This window comes from Rousettus aegyptiacus, unplaced genomic scaffold (genome assembly GCF_014176215.1).
Source record: "Rousettus aegyptiacus isolate mRouAeg1 unplaced genomic scaffold, mRouAeg1.p scaffold_m13_p_8, whole genome shotgun sequence".
NCBI classification, from domain to species: domain Eukaryota; kingdom Metazoa; phylum Chordata; class Mammalia; order Chiroptera; family Pteropodidae; genus Rousettus; species Rousettus aegyptiacus.
The window spans coordinates 29,650,710-29,674,685 of record NW_023416311.1 but is presented as its reverse complement, the minus strand read 5'-3'; the positions used below and the strand labels follow the sequence as shown (position 1 = coordinate 29,674,685).

The window sequence follows — 23,976 nt, the reverse complement described above, 5'->3', positions numbered from 1 at the left end:
TTACACTTAGAGTTATAATCCAGTACTACAGTATTTATTTTGTTGCTCAAATTGTTTCATCTGTGGCCATTGGGAGCTTTTATATGTTAGATTCTGTGTTCCTTTGACATGCCTCACTGGTTTTTTGTTTGTTTTTTGTTTTTTCAAACACTTTCTGGTATTACAAGATGCCCAAAGCTCATCTTGTGTATTGCCCAACCTTGGAATCATCCATTTTTCCATTTCTAGTTCCTTTTAGTGGAGAATGATATTTAGAAACTGAGATCTGGGCACTGAGTTTGCTGATTGCTACTGAGATGTCATTGCTTCTAGACCTTCACAGCATACAGAGCCAGGAAATAAGTGTCTGTATACTAACCCATGTACATACTCTATCAATCTCATATGACACTAAACATGAGTTCATACTTTCATATCTTTTAACTTAAATTTGTATCAATAGTATTTTTTAAAACCCAATTTCATAGTTTTTACTCTTTAAGGGTAACCCCAAAGATCCATGTATCACATTCTTTCTTTCCACAGATATTTGAGCACCTACAAAGTAGTAGGCATATTCTAGATGTTTGGAATATTGCAGTGAACAAAACATGAAAGTTCCTGCCCTCAAGAGTTGATATTCAGGGAAGGAGACAGTTTAAAAAAAAAAAAAAAAGGTAAAATATATAATATTTGTATGGTGGTAAATGATGTAGAGGAAAAGGATAGGAGGATAAGGAGTTCTGGCGCAAGGGAGGGTAGTGTCCAGTTTAAAACTCAGCCAAACGATGACATCTGAGTACAGAAATCTATGGTTCTTGTCCTTTTCTGTTTTAGCTTAATACCCTCAAGATCCATCCATGTTATTGCAGATGGCAGTATTTAATTTTTTTGTGGTAGAATAGTAGTCAAGAGAGAGACAGAGAGAGTGTGTGTGTGTGTGTGTGTGTGTGATCTGGAGGAAGTGTAATCTGCAGGAAGTGTTAGGCAGAGGGAGCGCCATGGACAAAGGCTCTGAGATGGGAGTGTGCCTCACACGTCCAGGAAACAGTGTGGCTGGGGTAGAATGAATAAGAGAAGTACAAGACGAGATCAGAGGCAACAGGGGCTGAGATCTTGTGAGGCCTTGTTGGCCATTGTGATAACTTAGCTTTTACTCTATATAACACACAAACGAAGTTGAGGTGTGCATGGAGAAATGCTGTGATCTGACTGGTATTTGAACAGGATCACTCTCACTTCTGTGCTGAGAATGGACTGGCAGGGGGCAAGGGTGGAACCAGTTAGGAGGCTATTGCAGTACCAGTTAGGAACCAGGTAGAAGACTATTGTTCCAGGCAAGAGGTCATGGTCTGGGATGACAATGTTGAAGGTAGTGAGAAGTGATTGAACTCTGTCTCTTGGATGTAAGCTAGCAGGATTTGCTTCTGAATTGTATGTAGAGTGTAAAAGAAAGAGGAGTCAGGGATGACCAGGTTTTTGGTCCAAGAAAAAAGAACAGTGGAGTGACCATTAACTGAGATGAATAGCTTTGAGGAGAAAGATGAGAAGTGCAGTTTGGGACATATAAAGCTTAAGATGCCATTGGTTGGACTGGTGGCAATGTCAAGTGTGTAGTTAGTTGGTCATACGAGTCTGGGGTTCAAAGGAGAGGTCTAGGCTGAAGATAAATTAGCAATTGTGAGGCTATAGATGGTATTTAAAGACACATGACTGGATGAAATTTCCAAGAGGAATAAGTACAGAATGGAAGAAAGGGTCCAAGTGCCCAGCCAACACTTGTTTGTGGTCTTGCTGAGACATGAATTTTAACTGTGGGCACTACAGGACTGATGCACTAAAATAACTCACTTAGCTTGTGAGCCCACCCAGCAGCCTGGCAGCAACATTTAAGGAAACTTTCTTCTTTAATTATAACTATGTACCTGTTTTGCAGAGGCAATCTGTTATACAGTGGCATGTATGAGATTGGACTTGCCAAATTCTGGGAAGAGATCCACATGAATGTGATATAGGATATTTTCTGTTTAATGCCACCTGTGCTGTATAACTCCTAGTGTCCTGTTGAGTTTCCCAGGCTTGAACCGAGAAGCTGAGCAGCCCAAACAGGTTCCAGTGTCTTTCCTGTTCTTGGGGTGCCCTCCTCTGACTAGAGTGTGAAATTTTGTGACCAGTTACATAGTTACTCAGACACAGAGGCCTACTTTTAAGCATTTCTAAAGAATGCTCCCAGCACTGCTACATCTGTTACTTTTAGTTATTTTAAATGCTTTTGGTACTAGTGCCTTTAATTTAGGAGACTAGAGATGTCAGTGCTTCTCCCCTGGCTCAGTTTTAAAGTAATCCTGAACTTGGGCACTCCACACTCTAGCAGTGTATTGTGTGTGTAGGACAGCATTAGGGGGTGGACGGTGCTGATTCTGGTTCACCCGGTCAGGACACCTGTTGGCATCTTGATAGGATGCTTCAGAACTGGCACAGTGGAGGGGAATCCGAGTACTGGCATCCCTAGAATTCTGATAAGTACTGTAATAACTTTTCATAAAAGCAAGGTTATATATTGAGGTCCTATTACTAGAATCTCATTTCATATTTTTAAAAATTACCAAAATTGGTTGCAAAAATAAATGAAGGGAAACAGTCATATATAAAAGACATGTTTTTAATACGTATTCACTAAATGTATGAATCTAAACACCTAATTTAAAGCTGTAATGTAAATGTACATTCGTTGAGGCGGGGGTAGCTTCTGCCTAGGCTGGAATTGCTGCATTTTTGTTTTCCTGGGTTTTGGGGTTTTTTGAAGGCCATGAAATTTGGGCATTAGTAGTAAAACTGTTTTGCCAAAAGACTGCTTATGATCGTTTTAAAGACTTTCTGATTTATAAAAGTAATAATGCCCATTATAGAAAATTTGAAAAATCAAAAAAAAAAAAGGAATTTAAAAAATGAAACCTAGAAATATCACTATTAATATTTTGTCCTTTTACCTTCATTGTGATTATGTGTGTATTATGGGGGGGTGTGCGAATATGCATGTTGGAAATTAGCATACTCAGTTTTTAAATACCTTAGATTTAGATTATCTTCAACTCCTGTTTCGTCATCTTCAGCTTATATAATCCATTTATGCTTCCTTTCTATGGTCTCTACCTTTGTTATCAATATAATTTCATGTAACAAACACCCACATAGATTTTAATCTGTTCGGCTCTTTATTGAGACTGCTGGAGTTTTCCTTCTCTAGATTATCCAAATCCAGGATGGAAGCATCTAGGTGACATGAAAGGTGCTTCTTAAAGTTTGAAAACATGCTCAGGAAGGCCAGTCACAGCATGTAAGATTCACTAATTTATGTAGTTTTTTTTCAAAATTATTTAATGAGTGTCAATTATGATAGACTGCTTCTATTATCTGTTTACACATTTATTTTCTGTCTCCCTCATTAACTAGAAAGCTCCATTAGGGTAGGAGTGTATTTGTCTTATTCATCTTTGCAGCCCTAGCTCCAGGCCCATAGCACGTATTCATTAAATGTTGAATGAATGGAAAATAGAAGTAATTATATTTACTACAGATGTTTTTGGTATTCTAATATATCAACTGACTAAAATATTAGAATACTTAAAATTTAAAAGGAAAAATTTATTTTTAAACATTTTTGTTGGTATCATCTATTATGACTTAATTTTTCCCTCAGTAATTTCTTCTCACTAATACATATATCATCAAAATAAATAACTTCTATAAGAATATAGATTACTTTTTAGTCTAAACTCTGTAATTCTCCTTTCCTTTTGGTGAAAGCTAAAGGTAAATGGCATTTAAAAATGTCAGTATGCCTTATTTAAAATGGGTCAGGTGAAGCTCAAAATTACATCACTAATTATACTCAATCATTTTTAAATTTACTAATTAATTCCAGCCTTATAACATGATTCCTGATTATGCTGACTAACCCAGTCATTTGACCAGTAAGTTTTGAATGATGACTCTAAAAGTCTTAGGTTTAAACAGACTGCATTTGGCCAGCAGAAAGCCTAATGATATCTCAGGAGTTCTAAGATTCTGAGAGAGTTTTTGGAGCAAAGTTAATTTAAATTTCATTTTTAAATTATGTCATAGTGCCTTTTTTAAGGAGAGTGAAGGCAAAGTAAAATCAAAGTAGGATATCCTGAGCTAACTCCAGAGAAATTTTGAACAGTAATTTTTATGTGATAGTTTTATGATGGGCATGATTTCCATAATTTCGTATGCTAAAAATGTGGCTGTAAAGACCCCCCTCCCCCACCCTCAATTGTTTTTCTTTGGGTAATTTTATGTTAACTGTATTTCCTTAGGTTTAACCTATAGCCCTAAAGAACCAGAAACCCAAAAGAACCAATATTTCTGCTACACAGAGTCCCATCTTTAGTGAGGCTGTTTCTGGAATCCATATGATGACCAAGGTACTGGGCATGGCCACAGGTCTGGGCCCTAGGCCTCCACAGGAGCAGGTGGGGCTGAAAGTCGGGGAGGAGAAAGAGAAATGCTTTCCTAGCTTGGAGATGTTCCGTCAGCGCTTCAGGCAGTTTGGGTACCATGACACACCTGGACCCCGGGAAGCCCTGAGCCAGCTCCGGGTGCTCTGCTGTGAGTGGCTGAGGCCTGAGATCCATACCAAGGAGCAGATCCTGGAGCTACTCGTGCTGGAACAGTTCCTGACCATCCTGCCCCGGGAGCTGCAGGCCTGGGTGCAGGAGCACTGTCCAGAGAGTGCTGAAGAGGCTGTCACTCTCCTGGAAGATCTGGAGCAAGAACTGGATGAACCAGGACAGCAGGTAGGCTGCGGGAAACTTTTTTATCCTGTGAGATTGGGAGCATAGCATTCCAGGCAGAGGTGGTTTGTCCATACAATAATAGCTGAATGGAAGTTTCTACTGATTTAGATCATGTTTCCTCCTATTTTTTTCCTACTATCCTATACTAGCTTTAACCTTAATCGAATGGGAGGTGTTTTTCTTTTCTCTTTCCTAGAGATTCTACATAGCTCTCCTGAGATTTTCTTTTATTATAGTTCTTAAACCTAGCCATTCCTCATTGTCTCTAGGTCTCACCGCCTCCAAATAAACAGAAACAGGTGTGGGAGATGTCCTCTTCAGGAACAGCAAAGGAATCCCTGAGCGACACACAACCACAGTCTCTGCAGACCAGTCCCAAATATGAATCTTGGGGACCCCTATACATCCAAGAGACTGGCGAAGAACAGGATTTCACTCCTGAGCTGAGACAGATTCAAGGTGGGAACTGTCTGTCAGGCCCCAATCAGTACCCCATGCCTTTGTGGTTGAAGTAACAGACTAATTCTCCTTACTGGTTATGAGGCAATCCCGTAGAGCAGCAGTCCCCAACCTTTTTGGCACCAGGACCGTTGCTCCTATGAGAATCTAATGCCTGATGATCCGAGGCAGTGATGCTAGTGCTAGGGAGCGGCTACAAATACAGATGAAGCTTCATTCTCTTGCCTGCAGCTCACCTCCTGCTGTGTGGCCTGGTTCCTAACAGGCCACAGACTGTTACTGGTCTGTGGCCCAGGGGCTGGGGATTCTTGATCTAGATTGACTTGAGTGTTTTGGCTGACTAGACAGAATGAGTTCTCAGTCCTCCCTCAGGTGTGTCTCAGTCAGGGTCCTAGTGTAAGAACAGATGACACACTAAAAAGGACAGCCAAAGTGAGTTTAATAAAGGGACTGATTAAGGAGGAATGGACAGGCTGAAGAAACCAATAAGAAATGGTGCTAGTTCCTTTGTTAATAATTCAGTGAACCGGTTATAATCAGCCTTGGATGATGCAGAAATGGTCCCTGGTAAATTCTTTTTCTGCCTCATTCGGCTATTTAAAGTTTTTAACTTTTATTAAGTTACTTATTTTCCACATAAGTTCATGGCAACTTAAAGGGAAGTGTGTATGAGTAGCCAAGTGATTGCTCATCATGGAGAGTGAAAGGGATTTTAACTCCTGGTGCTGGTCACCAGCGACAGCAAGTAGCGGGTGAGCCTGGAAGCAGCTGAGTGGTTACTGCTGCCAGAAGGAGGAAGTAGAAGGTCAGTTAGAGCGAGACAAGGAAAAGAGGGGTGGGAGAAAAGTACCTTGTCAGTTGGGGTTTCTGTACTTATGGAGGGATGACCTTGCTTAAACAGAGCCCATTTTTCAGAGGGAACTTACTTCCATTTTCTGTATATGTGACTGGTTGATGGACTTTTAGAACCGTGACTGCCTAGTGAAATGCTCTAAAAAGGTATACTACATCGATCTGATTTCAACAGTGTTACTTTATAATGAAAAGAATTACAAGATATAGCCAATATAGGTTACATGCTAAGAGTTGAACCCTGGTGGGGAGTTAAATACTTTCATTCAAATTTATAAGGATCTGGGACTAGAATTGTTATAAATGGACGGAATGTTCTCTTTCATTGCTTTTATATTCAGCTTCTATAAGCATATAGATTTTTGCTTCTCCCATAATTATCCTTTTTATTTTCCTTAATCAAATTTGACCCTTCATCAATCTTTCTTACTTGTTTCCTTCTGCCTGAGCATTAACCGGGTCCTTTGCAGCTATCCCAGTGTGCTTGGTTTGCTTTATTACCTTCTATATATGAAGTTCTTCTCCTAGCAGAAAAAGCAATGTTCTCATCATACCCTAATAGCTTCTGGTAGGGGGCTTGTGCGGAAGTCTGATGTTGTAAACTAGATTTGATGATGTCTAATATGTATTATTCTGATATTGTGAGCTCTCATGGAGCAACATGTAGGCAACCTTCAAAACCCATCATTGTCATCTGATCATTCTGTTTGTCTTTTAACACTTTCTACTCAGAACAGAATACAACTGACATGTCTTATTCTACTTACTGTTTCAGATTGTAAATCGAACACCCAGAATGAGGAATCAACAGATATGCAGAAAAGTTCTGAAGAGTCTCATGCAGAAGAATTCAAAAAGGATATTATTCCCATGATTATCGCTAATAAATGTGAGGCCAGGTTAGAAAAGCAGTGGGAACACCTTGAAGAAGAAGGAGAAATAAAAACCCCTCTTGTAGACAAAGGTTCTAAGAAAGGTAGAGAATTAATGCCTATTAAACCTGCCCCTGGAGAGAGACGTTACATATGTGCTGAGTGCGGAAAAGCCTTTAGTAATAGCTCGAATCTTACTAAACACCGGAGAACACACACTGGGGAGAAACCATATGTGTGCACCAAATGTGGGAAAGCCTTCAGCCACAGCTCAAACCTTACCCTTCATTACAGAACACACTTGGTGGATCGGCCCTATGACTGTAAGTGTGGGAAAGCCTTCGGTCAGAGCTCAGACCTCCTTAAACACCAGCGAATGCACACTGAAGAGGCACCATATCAATGTAAAGATTGTGGAAAAGCCTTCAGTGGCAAAGGCAGCCTCATTCGACACTATCGCATACACACTGGGGAGAAACCATATCAGTGTAATGAATGTGGGAAGAGCTTTAGTCAGCATGCAGGTCTTAGTTCTCATCAGCGACTCCACACTGGAGAGAAGCCGTATAAATGTAAGGAGTGTGGGAAAGCCTTCAACCACAGCTCCAATTTTAATAAACATCACAGAATCCATACTGGGGAAAAGCCCTATTGGTGTAATAATTGTGGGAAAACCTTCTGTAGTAAGTCAAATCTTTCCAAACATCAGAGAGTCCATACTGGAGAGGGAGAAGTACTTTAACTGTCAAAATATGCTCTTAGTTCTTCTTTTTTTTTTAACTTTAGAACATTAATGCTAGAGAGAAGCCCAGTGATTACAATATAAACTCCAGTGGTAGATTTTGCTTTACTCAACATCAAGGGCTCAAGCAATGGCACGGTATGAGGCAGGCCCTGGAGGGTGTCAGTGGATTCCGCACTCCCCAGTTTAACTGGAGCAGGGTCCTCTAACCACACATCAGGTCCCACAAACCATGCCAGCATTGCCTTTTGTATATTTAAACTGATGTGTATGTAGTATAATTATGGAAGAAACATTACACTGTTTAACAAGAATTATGATTTGTAAAGATTTGAGCCATGTTGAACACAATTTAATCTGATTCAGAATAAATTTATAACATCTTGTAATGCTTCAGGACTGTCATAGTAAATGGTGTGTTTGTTGAACGCTGTTCTAGAGACAAAACTATACTGGTATAGCTTTTGGAAAATTTGGATTGGGGGTAAATAGAACATTTAGTACTTATGAATATGTGTATTAGGAAATTGCAGTAGAGTGTAGAATAGCTGCATCTTGTTCATCATTGGGAACATTTTGTCAGCCTCATCTGCATTGTGGTTGTGTATATTTCTGCCAAAGTCTGGAAATCTGACTCTCCCTGAGTTTGCTTTTTCTAAACTCCAGGAGTCAATAATATATAATTTGATTACCTTAAATCAATCCCAAGTCTTCTGTCTGTACTCTCTTTGATTTCTTAAGATACTTCTCTATATATACATTATAAACTCTTGGCCAGTTCTTATTTTTGTTACCTAGAAACTCAACTTCTTCACACCTTCCTATCAATTGCTTATCTTCATGTTATGAGTCTTTTCACTTCTGTTTAGTAGTCACTAAAATATCTTTTTGTCTACTGCTACAGCCATAGTGATCAGGCAAACCCAACATGCCAGAATTAGGGCCAGCAAGAAAGTACCATGTTGATTACCAGTTGTGATCTCTGGAAACTGTCTGCATGTCATCTTGAAATCATTTAAAATACGGGTAATAAGTCTTTATGCACCAGCCAAATGTATTAGGGAGGGGATCATTACTGGAAAAAATAAAATCAGTTGTGCCTGAAGTCTGAAATGTTCTTGCTGTTCCAGTAGCTTGCTGACAATCTTCTGGATGTCTTGCCAGCACTGTAACACAGTACCTTTTCATGTGAGGTTTCCTATTTATATACTAACCATGATGGAGGCCCACAGAGAATTTAGCAATTAGGCAGCCACTGACTGTAGGGCTTCTGCTGGGGCTGCTCCATATAAGGGAAATGAGCCCTGCTAAGCCCAAAGACCTGCCTCTCATCCTACTTTGGCAAAAGGTGAATGGGTCCCACATCTGTGCTACCTTTTATCATCCTGACACCTGTGCAGTGGGTACTTTCTGAAGCACATCAATGTCAGACGCAAAGATCTACACACTTTGTTTCGGCTCCCACAGGTCTGTCTGTAAGCGGACATCCTTCTCAGATCTTGTTTCCAGACTTAACCTTCTTTTCAGGCCCCTTGTCTACTAGACAAGCTGTTTGCCACCACCCAGGAGGCCATGACATTACCTCAGACCACTTTCCCTCCGTACAACATTGGTGCCAAATAAACTGCTTGTACCAGATTTCTCACTGGCTGTTACAGCCACTCCTGAGGAAAGCCATAATGAATCAATGCCTTTTTACTTACACCAACATACTGAGCTGACCCCTCTGAAACACACCCCAATTTCTTCCACCAAGTCAAGGGGAGACATCCATGAGTCCACAGGTATGAGCGGAGGTTGAAGCATCACTTCAGAAAAGGCAGGTGATACAGGGTCTGAGCCTCCTGCTTACAAACTGAGTGATTTGTGGACCCGCTCATTCCTGATCCCAAATGTGACAATTCTTCCATGTGATGAATTTTTGCTGTGTCTACCTAATCCAGATCTAATGACTTGGTGGGTCAGAGCATACTCAGATATTGACAGCTCCAGTCATGGTTGATGTCTCACAGTAGCTTCCCAGAAGTTGCCTTTCATGCTGAATAGTTCTTTGCTGCAGAAGGCATGGCCTTGCTCTAGAATTTTATTGGCAAGCTCCTATTGGGGCTTACCAGACCTCTACAAAACATTTTTACCTACCCATAGATACCTCTAACACCATCTGAATCTGCCAAGTCATATGGTACTTGGGTTTTACGACCGGGCCACACTTGAAAGTAGATGATGTCTTCAAGATTCAAGGAAGCCCGCCAAACACTGCCTCTTTCTTAGTAGTGAGGGCAAAATGCGGTAATTTGTCCTTTACCTTGGAAGTTCCCAGGATGTCTCAGATATTTGGACCCTTAAAAACTTCATTGAGATAAAAGGCCCTTGAATCTTTGTAAGGTTTATCTCCCATCCGCTGGTAAGCGTGTATTTTACTGAAGGATCCAAGTACACTCGCTACTTCCTGTTCACCAGGTCCGATTATTATTATGTCATCACTAGAATGATGTTCCATAGAATATCCAGAAAATCAAGGTCCTGTGTGAAGTAGCAGGAGGATTGGCAAGCCTGGGTCAAGAAATTGAATGTATTCTGTCCTTCCCATTTAATTGTGAACTTCCTTTGACCCTCTTTATTGATAGGGATGGGAAAGAATGCATTCACCAGATCACTAGCTGCATACCAAGAGCCAGAGGCCATGTTGACCTGTTTCAGTAAGGACCGTACAGCAGTTGTGTGATTAACTTTATGGTAGACAATCGTCATTGGCCACAATCCAATGATCTGTTTTTTGTTTGTTTGTTTGTTTTTTCACAAGAGTAATACAGAAGTATTGAGTCATATCTTTGAGGGTAAGACTAATCACTTTAATTCCACACAGGAATTAGTTTTCTGATTTACGATCTTGGCTTGGTACAGGGAGAATATCAGGGGTTCCACTTGGCCCTTTACCATAATGATTTAGGCTATGGTTTAGGAAACCAATGTGCTAATCATCCACCCTCCTGTTGAATATCTCCATTCTAATTATCATTTCAGAAACAGAACCATAGGGTGTGTCTCTGGGCCCACTGAGATGAATTTGGGTCAGGACTCAATTTATTAGCTGGCCTCTATCTGGATGGCAATGATGGAAGTTTTGGATTCTCTAGATCTGTGTCACCTCTGACACTGTATCCAGTAGCCTCAAAGGTCTGGGCATTCCCTTTCCCTAGTATACTACCCTAGTAAACAGCCGCAAGACCCTTTGAAGGAATATTTATTGTATATAGTTGTAGTGGAATTGTAAGTTTCTTCCCCAAAGAAACCCATATCTTCCCCTTTAACTGATGATTCTGGATCAGAGAACTGGCTCAGATCTGGAAAGTTGGTGAGGGGTTACAATTTCTTCTCACCAGCTCTTGATATTTTATTTGTTTATAAAAGTCAAGCATTACCCTGTTGGCCCTCAGTCCTTCCTAGGAACATCAAAAGTTAGCCACTGTCACAGGTTCCTGTGGGTCGAGACAACCCAGTGGCCATTCCAGCCTTGTTGCTCATCATAGTAGCTACTCTAGAAAACAGTCATCCCCACTTATACTAAGGAATCAGTTCAGTGACGGCATCTCCTATTAATCCCAGCCTACAGAGACAGCCACCACTGAAATTCTCAGCAATACCTGTGTTCTCTGTATTGGTAACCCTTACTGTCTTAGTGAACAGAGGGTTCTTTGGGCTCTCTCAGTAACATAGTTATTCGGTTCTCTGGTTTCATGTAATAAGTTCACTTTAACATTCATGAGCCTGCTGACCTTTTTCTCAGTACTCTGCTAATTAGATCTAGCATTTCTACATAATTTATGTTCAAGTTTTAATGAGTCTATTGATTGTATTAGTTTACTGTTGTTGCCATAACAAATTACCACAAACTTAGTGGCTTAAAACAACACAATTATCTGTAGCTTAGAATTCCAATGTGGGTCTCACTGGGATGCAATCAAGCTGGTAGCAGTAAGGCTGTGTCCCTTTTGGGAGCTCCTGGGAAGAGTTAATTCCTTGCCTTTTCCAGGCTCTAGAGGTTTCCCACCTTCCTTGACACATAGCCTCCCTTCCTTCATCTTCAAAGTTAGCAATACTAACTATTCTTACATAGTCACATTTCCTTCTGACTCTTCTACTTGCCTCTTATACTTCTAAAGACCCTTTCAATTACACTAGGGCCATCTGGATAATTAAGGATAATCTATCAAGTAGTAAATAAAATAAGCCATTAAGATCTAGTATGCAGATTAATGAATATAGTCATTAATAGTGTACTATAATGATATAATCTGATAAATACTGCTTTAATGTAAATCATATTACAATATATAAATATCAAAGTAACATGCTGTACACCTTAAATTTACAAATTCTACATGTCAAATAAAAAAAAAAGGATAATGTCCCCATTTTAAACTCAGCTGATTAGCTACCTTAATTCTATCTGCAACCTTAAGCACAGAGTCCAGGGCTTAGGATGTAGACATCTTTGGGGACCATTATTCTGCCTATCACAGACTGTCCCTGGGTGGCTGCCAGGACATTGAAACCTGGGGCATGGGAGAGTGCACCTATGTCAAAATTCTCTCCCTATCCCAGCTTTATATTCAGCAAACCACCACCACTCTCCCAGGTTCACTACCTCAAGATCCACTTTCACACATGCTCCACTGGTTCCTGCAGGTATTTTCACCCAGGTTCTGCAACACTCCCAGCAAGCGAGACATTTTCTCTTGCAGCAGTGACTGTGCTTTTCCATTTGGCTATGCTGAAGCCTGAGCACAGCTATTTTGTCTGTATGTATTGAGGGGATAGATTTTGAGGAGGACAAGCATCTTGGAAGGCCCTTGCCTCAGGCGAGATCTTTGCATGGTCTCCAAACAAAAAGAGTTTGCTCTCCTATAGCAAGTGGGAGGGAGATGCTTTTGTTGGGCCGGAGGGTTCAGGAGAATTTCAGGTTCGAAGTACTAAACACATATACCCAAATGTCCCATATATCAGGATCCTAATATTTCCCAATTAGGGCCCAGAATTTTAGCATAAATGACTTGGCAAGGCTTTGTACTACCTTTGCAGTCCTGCCACCCTTACGATTCAATACTGTGCCTGATTTTCAGGCCCGGCTGCTCACTGCAGAAGATGAGGATCTCTTTCACGGCATGCCCTGACCTGCACCTATCATCTTGTTTCTTTAAAAAGAGAGAAAGAAAGTCTACAGTCCTTATTATTGCCACTATCCTAATAATGTTCAAGTTACAGAACTATTGCATAAGCTAATGCTTCCCTTTCTACCTATGCCTCATTGTTTCCACAACTAGTGAGAATCTTAGAATCACCATACTATAGCATGTCAGAGGTTATCACCACCGCACTTATTACCAGGCTCCTTTTTTTACCATCTGACTAGTGAATGATCTGTTCCAGTATCCCATCCCGAAGACTTAATTTCTAGGGCCACTTCCAGTACCAACTGTCATAATTTGGATTTCCCCTAAAACAGAGCTTGGGACAAGGGCTAGGGGGGCAGATAGTTTATTTAGGGAGGTGACTTGAGGGAGCAGGGAGAGAGAAGGGGGGGAGGAGGAAAGGCAATACTGCTGCTTCTGTAGGCAACTATTTCTCCATTCTGCTGGAAACCTTCAAAGACATCATGTAACAAATGGGGGAAACTGGTATACCTTAGCACTGCTCCCCTTGTAGTGCCCACCTCCCATGATTAGGAGGCCAGTGCCCGCTTGGCTCTAAGAGAGGAAGTGAGAACCCCTGGTAGACTGGGAATGAAACTCTCCCCAGGAACTTTGAGGCTGGCTTCATCTGAAGATGTTTGTAAGCATCCCCCCATATCACACACAGACACACATGCTGATATTCATACATGTACACTGGACCCCTGGCTAGGGCTGCCAAAGTTAGCAAATAAAAGCGCAAGACTTACAGTTACATTTGGATCCAGATAAACAATATTTGAGACATACTTATACTAAAAAAAAATTATTCAATGTTAATCTGAAATTCAAATTTAACTGGACATCCTGTATCTTATCTGGCGATCCTACACCCAACACGAATGGGCAGCAATGCCTCCACTCCTTTGTCTACCCAAACATGATGATTTAATGAACTGAGGAAGCTCAGTTAAGTGACCCCAGTAAAATGTACATGCGCTAATGAAGTGGCACTTTTGTGCATCCAGGAAATATATTATGACTTTATAAGTTCTTCTAGAATACCTCAACATGCCAGCATGGAAATATGAGGTTTACAGAGGGCAGTAGCTCTTTCCTTGCAGCCTGCCTCCAGAATTTTCTTCTGTGGGATTGTTACCAGGAGACAGAAGGGTCTGATCTATCTTGAGATGATGAGAAAGAATGAGAATAGTTGTCTCCACAAGCTGCCTATATAATGGCTTAATTCCACCCCATTTCATCTATCCACAATGACTTAAAATACGGCTCAAATATATGATTCATAAACATGATTCTAGATGAATAAACCAATTATGCTCCTATTGTTACTTTAAATAGTATCAGAACAAATATATTTTTACATTTCAATTATTTTTCAACTTTTTAAACTGTAAAATACAAATAACATAAAAAATTTCTATACCCCATTTTTTATATCCCTATTTTACACATATGGAAATGAACTTAGGATATCCAAGCAATTAAGTGGTGGAGCTAGAATTCTCACTAAAGCTCTGTCTGCCTCCAATGCCCAGGCCACCTGCCCGTTTACCTGAGAGTTGTATAGATCATTCCAGACATTTTATAGAATGTTCCTTTTCCTAACCACAGAGATTACTGATATTTGCCTTTCCTATTTATTGTCTTAGACCAAAAGTGGACAGCCAAGAATGAGCTGAATACTTCACAATGGGGTGATTGTGAAGCAGCAGATATAAATGGAAGACTTCATGAGTCTTATAAATCTATGAGCTGTTTAGAAACAGAGCAGCAAAATTCCACAAGAGATTTCACAATGTTGAAATTCCTGCAGGTTATGGTCTAGCAGAGAAACAGTCATCCCCAGAAAAACCCATTGCGGAAAAAGCCTATAACCATAAGAAAGTTGACAGAAATGTCAACATTCCACAAGAAAGATCTGTAAGGAATGTAGCTTGGATTGCTCAGCCATTGCTAATTATCAGAAAATCCCCAGAGTAAAGAAATCCCACCTCGTAATACATATAAGGAAAACATACTGGGGAGAAGCTATTTAAGCACAGGGACTGTGGAAAACTCTTCAGGCAGAACTCTTGCCTAACCATAAATCAGAGAATTCATTCTAGAAAAAAAAACATAAGTGTTCTGAGTATAGAAAAGCTTTCAGGACTTGCTCACGGCTTTCTCAGCTTATATAAGAGGATGCACACTGGAGAGAAATCTCATCGATGCGACAACTGAGAGGAAATCTATCAGAAATCAAGTCTAATCACACATCAGGGAGTGCACACAGGGGAGAAACCTCACGCATGCATTCATTGTGGGAAAACTTTCTGTCAATGATCAGAGAATCCACACTGGAGAGAAACCTTACTAATGCAATAACTGTGGGAAAGCTTTCTGCCAAAGTTCAAACCTTATCACACACCAACACATTCACATCAGAGAGAGGTCCTATGCATATGACTGGTGTGAGAAAACTTTCTACCTGAGTCGGGATCTCACCAAACATCAGGCTGTTCACTCTAGAGAGAAGCCTTATTAATGCAAACAGTGTGAGAGGAGTTTTTGTCAAAGTTCAAATCATCTCGCCCATTAGTATCCACACTAAAGAGAGATTTTATGACTCTGTCTTTATGACCTTATGAAAGTGTTAGAAGGCATTCTGCCTTAGCAGGAATCTCAGCAGATACCAGAGAGTCCACACCTCAGAGAAACCTTATCAGTGCCATATATGTGAGAAAGCTTTCAGCCAGAGCTGTAGCCTTATCAATCATCAGAGTGTCCACACTGGAGAGAGGTCCTGTGTACATGGTTAGTGTGAGAGAGCCTTCTGTCTCAGGATGGATCTTACCAAGCACCCAAGAGTTTACCTAAATGGAAACCTTGAAAGCCTTCAAGCACAATTAGGATTTTATCTCATATACAGTATTATGTCATGTCAGGTTATTATAATTCAGGATCTCCACTTCAGAGAGAAACCCTATAATTGTTATAAAATGGGAGATATCCTACATCAGGTATATATAGTCACCCACTCATACTTCAGGACAACCTTGTGAGTCTGATATATCAAAAAGATTCCAACATCGTGAATATACTTAATGCCACTGGATTATATAAATGGTCAAAATGGTCAAAAATGGTTAAAATTTATATATATTTTACCATAATTTTAAAAATTAAAAAAGTATATTACACTTAGTGTGTACAACGAAGCCCATTTTTTACACCCGCCCCTCAGAAAAGGCTTAAATGGAGTCCATCTTTTGAAGAAATTTAGAGTATGTTAAAGACAAGATGTTTTATGGCAGTTCAAAAGTATATTTAAACTTGGTATTACTCTTGTAACAAACATGAGATTAGTCTAAGCTTGTAGATGCTTTTTAAAAATTATTTGAGAGTTATCAATGCAGTCTAGAAAGACACACAGGACCTGTCTGGCATCTCCTTAAACCGTGAATTGCTCCTGGTAGGTCCTACTGATATGAGCAATCAGTAATGTTTCCTGAGCACATACTGTGCGTAGCCTCTATGTAAGCAAAATATTGGTATGCTCTCATTTAAGCCTCACAAAACTGAAGTAAATAGTGTTCATAGAAGTGAAAAACAAAGCTTGGAGAAGGTGAGTAATTTGCCAAAGGGAGGGTCACAGCAAGTCAAGGGGCAAAGCTAAGAACATCTGACTGACTCCAAATCCCACCACATTGGCTCCATACAGATATGGATCATCTCTTCAAAAAAATAAGTTTCAATGACAGTTTAGCCAACCATCAGAGAATCTGTTTAGGTTTGTGGTAAGACTATGTGTTGAAAACAGATTGTGAAATCAAGAGAAGTAGGAAATGACTTGGTAGGTAATGTCCATGAGGTCAAGGATCTGATCGGATCAACCCAACCAGGATTCGATCACATTTAGAGTTCATTATGCTATTCACTGACTCAATATAATCAAAAACACTGAGTCCCCGTTGCCTTTCTAGACACAGTTAAGTGAGAGCCCATCTTTAGGGCATAGTAATTTCATTCCTGATCTAGACTATTTCTTACTGCTCTCCAATAATGACTCCTTGGCACCAGGGTGGTGAGCCCTTGTCAATAGAAGTCAGACCATGGTCACTCTGCATGGCTCCCGGAAAAGATCAAATCCCCAACCATGACTGTATTACCTTACGTGACATGTCTCTTAAATCAGTCAGAGCAAAGATATAGACTAAATGGTTTATTGCAAGAAAGTGGCTCAGCTGATTGTAGGGACAGGCCATCAGGAAGAGCATGCTGGATCTCTCTGGCTCAAGCTGATTCTGCTGCAAATAGGTGGACTTTCTTCTGGGAAAGTAGTTCTGCTCTTAAGACCTTTCAACTGATGGAATCAATCCCACCCAGATTACCTAAAATAATCTCACTTACTTAAAATCAAGTAAGTGATCATCACATCGACTAAATACACATTGCAGCTACACCTAGATTAGTGTTTGATTGAATGTCAGGGGACTTATAGCCTCAACACATGAAACCATTACATCCCCTTACCTCTTTGACCTTACTTCTACTGCTTCACCTCTTCCTCTTTGCTTACCTATTATGTTTATCCCCACTTGAACAGAGGCTCCATAGGCTGTTTTGTCCCCTGCCCTACCTGTAAGCCTAGAACAGTAACTAGGCAGCTGCTCAATAAATAGTAACTGAATAAATGAATATGCAACCTCTCATACGATGCTTGAACACCTGCTCTAACATGCAGCCTCCCATACTCCTGAGCTCCAGGGCTTGAGACGTGATGGGGATGACCTCTCTGAAGTCATCCCTTTAATTCCAGACAACCTAATCACTGGACCAAACCACTCTCACCGCAGCTTCCGCTCCCTGGTCCCTAACCCTGTCCAGCCCTCATCATCTCTCTTCTAGTATAGCCTTTCCCAATTTTTCATGAGCACTCTCATTCCTCTGTTGACTCCCAACTCTAGCGCCCTCTGAGTGTACTGGTCAAACCAAGCATGATTCTCCATATATGTCCCTCCCACATTCTATCTACATAGCCTCAGACCCCAGTTGCTTTGTTGTTAGACACATTGTATGATCGGGATCAGCTACAACTATATACCCTCACGTTTTTCACTGAATCAACATACTTGCAAACCTAATTTGACCTCCTGGTACTGTAGGAAAAAGATTAGTCCTTAGCTTGCCATGTAAAGCCTTTCCCTACCTGACCCTAACCAGGGTCTCTCATCTCATCTCCTGGGACTCTCTCTCCTTTCCTACCTTCCCTCCGTCCCAGACCTGCTCCAGCCATCCTTCTCCAAACTGGGATAAGTATACCTGATGTTTCTTTGCCATGAAACAGACCCTCCCCCACTCTTAGCCCTTCAACCCCATATCCTCTTGGGGGTCTCCAGCTTGATAGGGAGAGTCATTCTTCTGCTTTGGTAAATTTACTGCAGTGGTCGGAGGTGCTAGAAGTCCTGTTACTCTACTAAACAGTGCCCCTACCTGGGGCTGTGCCCCCACACCTGGTCCAGTGTGTGTGCTTAAGTCAACTTGTCTGGTGATGAAGTGATAGATTTAAAGAGGGAGCTCCAGGTTGGTGGCCACTGGATTTCAGGAGGTCCAGGTATGTCTTTAAAAAGGCTGCATTGAAACATGACACAAAATGAATGGATCTGTAGACCAAGAAAGTAAAGAGACTGTTACTTTCCTACTTCCAACCAGGCACTCACCTTGATGACTGCCACCTAATCAGAAAGAGGATTTAAGTCCCAGGTTTATAAACTTGATTGTACATCAAAATAGCTGAGAAGCTCTCACCACAGGCCCCACTCCCAACGGCTGGACTCTCACTCAGGCAGTGTTGTAGTCCTCAGACTCTGGAAACCAGGTCAAGCACCTAGGGAGTGGGTGCCAGTCTGCAGCACTGCAGGGTTTGGCCGTGGCCAGAGGTGTAGACACTGCAGCTTCTTCCCCCAGCGAGTTCCACACTGCCCAGCTCCACAGGGCACCCAGATACAGGATCCCTCCTAAAGGAACCATCATGGGGTCCTCAGATCAGGTGCAGGGACTCTGAGCCAGGGTCCCGCTACAGGGCCCTCCTAGACCTGCAGTCTCCGCACAGGTCTCAGGTCGCGCCCTCTCTGGGACAGGAGGGTATTTGTGTGGGTTCCAAGGACATGTCACCCGCTTCCGCCCTTTTGATCTGCTGCCGCAAGGAGTCCCCAAACCATCTTCCCTGCAGATTCACCAACTCCACCTTTAACACACAATGTTCTCTGAGACACTGGTCTCCAAACTTTTTGGCATCGGGGACTAGTGCTCCTATGAGAATCTAATGCCTAATGATCTGAGGTGGAGCTGAGGTGGTGATGCTAGTGCTGGGGAGAAGCTGCAAATACAGACGAAGCTTTCGCTTGTTCCTTGCTCACCTCCTGCTGTGCAGCCTGGTTCCTAACAGGCCACTGCACCCAAACAGGTCTGCAGCCCAGGAGATGCGGACCCCTGCTTGAGCCATCATCTACAGTTTCTTCCTGTCTAACCAAATCAACTACTCCAATTAACATCAAGTGTCATCAATTGCACTGTTTCCTGCACTGGACATAGATTATTTTGTCTACTCAACAATCTATAAAGTAAGTATTTAAATTTTTTTAATTATCATAAAAAGTGAGTTTTTCTTTTGTTTTTCAGTTCTATGAATTTTTAACACAGATTAAAAATTCCAGTTCTATAGATTGGTGGAACCCCAACCCAATCATCATATAGAGTGAGTCCATCAAAAACTCCATCCTGTTAGCCTTTTATCATCACAGCCTTCCTCCACTCCTTACCCCAGCAACCACTGAACCATCACTATAGTTTTGTCTTTTTTGAATGTCATAAAATAGGATAATATAGTATATAACTTTCTAAGACTGGCTTTTTTCACTCAGCATAATGCTTTTTCAATTCATCCAAGCCGTTGTGAGTCTCCATAGCATTCCATTTTATTGCCCAATACTATTCTATTGTACAATGTACCACAATTTGGTAATTCACTCACCACTTGGTCAATTGACTTGTGTCCAGTTTTTGGAGATTATGAATAAAGCTGCTATAACATCAGTGTACAGGTTTTTATGTGATCATAACTTACTTCTCTAGGGTAGATATCTAGGAGTAGGACTGATGGGCCACATTGTTTATGTATGTTCTGCTTTATAAGAAACTGCCAAATTGTTTTTCCAGAGTGGCTGTACCATTTTACATTCCCAGCAGCAATGATTTCTTAGATATGATACTGTGATAGTTAATTTTATATATCAATTTGCCTGGATGAAGGGATGACCAGATAGCTGGTGAAACATTATTTCTGGGTGTGCCTGTGAGGGTGTTTCCAGAAGAGATTAGCATCCAAATAAATAGACCAGGTAAAGAAAATCACTGTCAACAAGGTGGATGGGCATTTCCAATTATTTGAGGGCCCCAAAAGAAAAAGTAGAAAAGGGGGGAAATTCTCTTTCTTCTTCAACTAATTCATTGATCTTCTGCCCTCAGACATCAGAGCTATCCTCAGTTCTGAGGCTCCAGGAATTACACCAGCGGCCCCAGTGGTTCTCAGGCCTTTGGTCTCAGATTGAATTATACCAACCACTTTCTTAGTTTTGTAGTTTGCAAGTAGAATATCCTGGCATAGCTCAGCCTCCAAAATCACATGGACCAATTCCTGTAATAAACCTCCTCATATATCTATATCTATATATCCTATTATTTGTTTCTCTGGAGAACCTTAACTAATACAGATACCAAGAGCACAAGGAACAAAAAAAAAAAAAAAACAGATAAACTGGACATCATCAAAATTAAAAACTTGTGCATCAAAGGGCACCATCAAGGAAGTGAAAGGACAACTCACGAAATGGTAGAAAATTTTTAAAAATCATGTTTATATAAGGCATTTATACCTAGAATATATCTTATAACTCAACAATAAAAAGTATATAAATAACCAATTAAAAGATGGACAAAAGATCTGAATAGACATGTCTCTGAAAAAGATAAACATATGGACAATAAGCACATGGAAAGATGCTCAACACAATTAGCCATCAGGAAAATGCAAATCAAAACCACAATGAAACCACTTCAAACTCATTAAATGGCTATAATAAAAAAGATAAAAACAAGTGTTATTGAGGATGTAGAAAATTAGAAGCTGGTGAGAATGTAAAATAGAACAACTGCTTTGGAAGACAGTCTGGTATTTCCTCAAATGGTTAAAGCATTTGACCCAGAAATTCCTATCCTAGGTATATACCCAAGGTAAATGAAAACATATATCCACACAAAAACTTGTACACTAATGTTCATAGCAATATTATTCAGAATAGCCTGAAGTAGAAACGACCTAAATATTCATCAGTGGATGAAAGAATAAACAAAATGTGGTATAGGCATAAAATCAAATGTTATTCAGTCATAAAAAAGGATGAGGTACAGACTTATAGTACAAAATACACAGATGAACCTTGACATCACTATGCTAAGTGAAAGAAGCCGGACACAAAAGGCCACATATTGCATGATTACAATTCCATTTATGCAAAATGTCAAAATAGGCAAATCCATAGAGACAGAAAGTATACAGGTAGCTAGCTGCCTAGGGCAGTTAGGAGAAAATAGTGAGTGACTACTCAAGGATGAGGATTTCTTCTTAGGGTGATGATAATGTTCTAAAATTGTGCTGGTTGCACAACTCTGTGAATATTAAAAAAACACTGAACTGTACACTTTAAATGAGTGAATTGTATGGCATGTCAATAGTTATTTTAAAAAATGCACACATAAAGAAACTCAAACTCAAGCAAACACAAACAAATACCTTGGGAACATAAGGCATGCAGAGCCTTTGCTGAGGAGAGCCAGCCTTGGTGGGCAGGATTCATGCTGAGAACCTGGATTTCCACACATGCTGCTTCTCACTAGGAGAAGCTGGGGGTCAGACATGGCTTGACATGAAGATTTATACTAACAGTTACCCTTACATGTAATAACTGTAGGGAAATTTTCTATCAGAATTTCAACTGGATTAAGGATCACAAATTCCATAGGAGAACATCCCCTCACATTTGATGATCGGACTTTGAGAATACAACCCTTCCTAGATGTCAATGCCCTTTGCTGTTCCTAGCATGTGGCAAGCACATTCCTCTCCAGAGGCCCTTTGCAGCTTTTGCTCCTTCTGCCTGGAATGCTCCCCACTAACATACTAGGATTTTAGTATCAGGAAAAGGAGAAAAGGACATTGCAGACAGACAATGCAAGCAGAGGGAACAGGAGGGTGGCAGAATAATTGGCAAGCTCAAGAGAAGACATGGAGGCTGGTGAGCCTTTAATGCCAGGTTGTGGAGTAGCTGATGAAAATCCATAACAGGGTGCCATGACAGTCCCTGAAGAGATAGGAGACATGAAGAAAATGGGGCAATAAGATACCCCAGGGAATCAGGTACAGCTGCTGTGGTAAGGTTTTTTTTTTTTTTTTTTTTTAATGGTATAATCAGAGCAGATAAGTATTACTAAGAAATTACATGTTCAAATCAAGGTCTAAGATAGATAATATAAGTAGTTTTAAAAAGCAATTTTTTGGGTTTTTGTTACTCTTTATAATTCTGATGGTACATCTGCTTCTTCCTACAGAGGAGATACTCTAAACTTTTCTTTCACTGGAACTTTTCATCCTGGCAGCCATACTATGATGATACAGACAAGAACGAGAGGGAGGGCTGACAGTGGTAGTTCATATTTCTGACTAGTTTTCTCTTAAAGATTCCTGCCTGCCTATGGTCTTAAGTATGTGCACAATGACATACAACACATAAAATCCGGTATGTGGGTATAAAGGTGGCAACAACTGTGTAATGATTGAGATAGTCTGTGGAAGTATCTAGAATAAGATAATGGAGTCTTGAGGGAAAGAGAAGTCACATGTTTGTGACTAACAGAGAAATGGTTGTCTGTGTTTTGCCTATCCATGTTTTCAGCTTAGCTTTAATGCCATTTCCTCAATGAAGATTTTTGTGACCTCCATGTGCTGTACCCCTTCCTGAGCAGAACACAAGCTTTCTTTGAACTCCCCTATTTCATTCATAGGGACAGTGCAGTGGTGTAATTAAGAGCCCAAGCTCTGGAGTTAAGACTGCCTGGATTTGAATCCCTGCTCCACTTACTAGCTCTGTTAACATTGGGCAAGTTACTTAACTACTTCGTGCCTCAGTTTTCTCATCTGTAAAATAGAGATAATAGGATTAATTGTACATTTGATTGTTGTTAAGACTATACATGCTGGCACTTAGGTAACCAGTCAATAAAGATTAGCTATGAATATTGTACCTCTCCTGGCATCTCATTCTGTCCTGTATTATCAATCTAGGCATTATGTCTCTCATTAGATTGGCGCCTCCTTTAGTGCGGGAACCATGGTTCATTTATCTTTACTAAGTGAACTGCTGTTGAAGAGCTTCAAGGATCAGTGAAAAGAGACAGACAGGTCTCAGAGGAGGAGGTTGGAGGAAGTGGTCTGGGGAAGGTGTGATAAGGTAAATGAAGACAGGCTTTGAGTCCCGAATGCCTTTGAACCTCACTACACATTTACCATGTGCCTCCCACCTTTCCTTCCTTCCTTCTTTCCTGAAGGGAATAAAAATGAGGGCAATAATAGAACCTACCTCACAGGAATTGAGAGGATTAAATGAATTAACATATAGATCTTAGAAGGATGCCTGACATATAGTAAGTGTTCAATGGATGTTACTTCTATTTTTCTTAATTTTTTTCTAATTATGAAAGCAATACATATTTGTGGTAGAGAGAGTGAAAATGTAGGAAAACTGCCACCATAGTGAGGAAGTAAGATGTATGAACAAATAAGAAGTAACAGATGAGGGATAAGTGCAATAATAAAAGTATTACAAGATGCAGAGGCAGCTTGGAGGAAATAATGAAAGCACAGGTAGAAGGTGGCATGCACAATGCCATGGAAAGGCTCCACAGAAAAGGTGAAGCTTATAATGAGGTTTTCAGAGATGAATAGGAGTTTGTTAGGTGGATGAGGG

At 40.6% G+C, this 23,976-nt stretch overlaps 1 protein-coding gene across 6 annotated transcripts in view; it reads left to right on the top strand.

Annotated features, from left to right (window-relative positions):
* The window catches only part of ZSCAN21 (zinc finger and SCAN domain containing 21), a 38,774-nt gene extending 29,945 nt beyond the window's left edge, over positions 1–8,829 (top strand). For 4 of the 6 annotated variants that reach the window (XM_016124709.2, XM_016124711.2, XM_016124712.2 and 1 more), the window contains 3 exons: positions 4,320–4,799; positions 5,069–5,258; positions 6,886–8,829. In XM_016124709.2, the coding sequence (XP_015980195.1) occupies positions 4,416–4,799; positions 5,069–5,258; positions 6,886–7,724 (1,413 nt within the window). In that variant the 5' untranslated portion in view covers positions 4,320–4,415 and the 3' untranslated portion in view covers positions 7,725–8,829. Of the gene's footprint in view, positions 1–906; positions 4,800–5,068; positions 5,259–6,885 lie in introns of all 6 variants that reach the window. The other 2 variants (XM_036226260.1, XM_036226261.1) reach the window with 2 other exon arrangements.
* Positions 8,830–23,976: the final 15,147 nt, after the last annotated feature.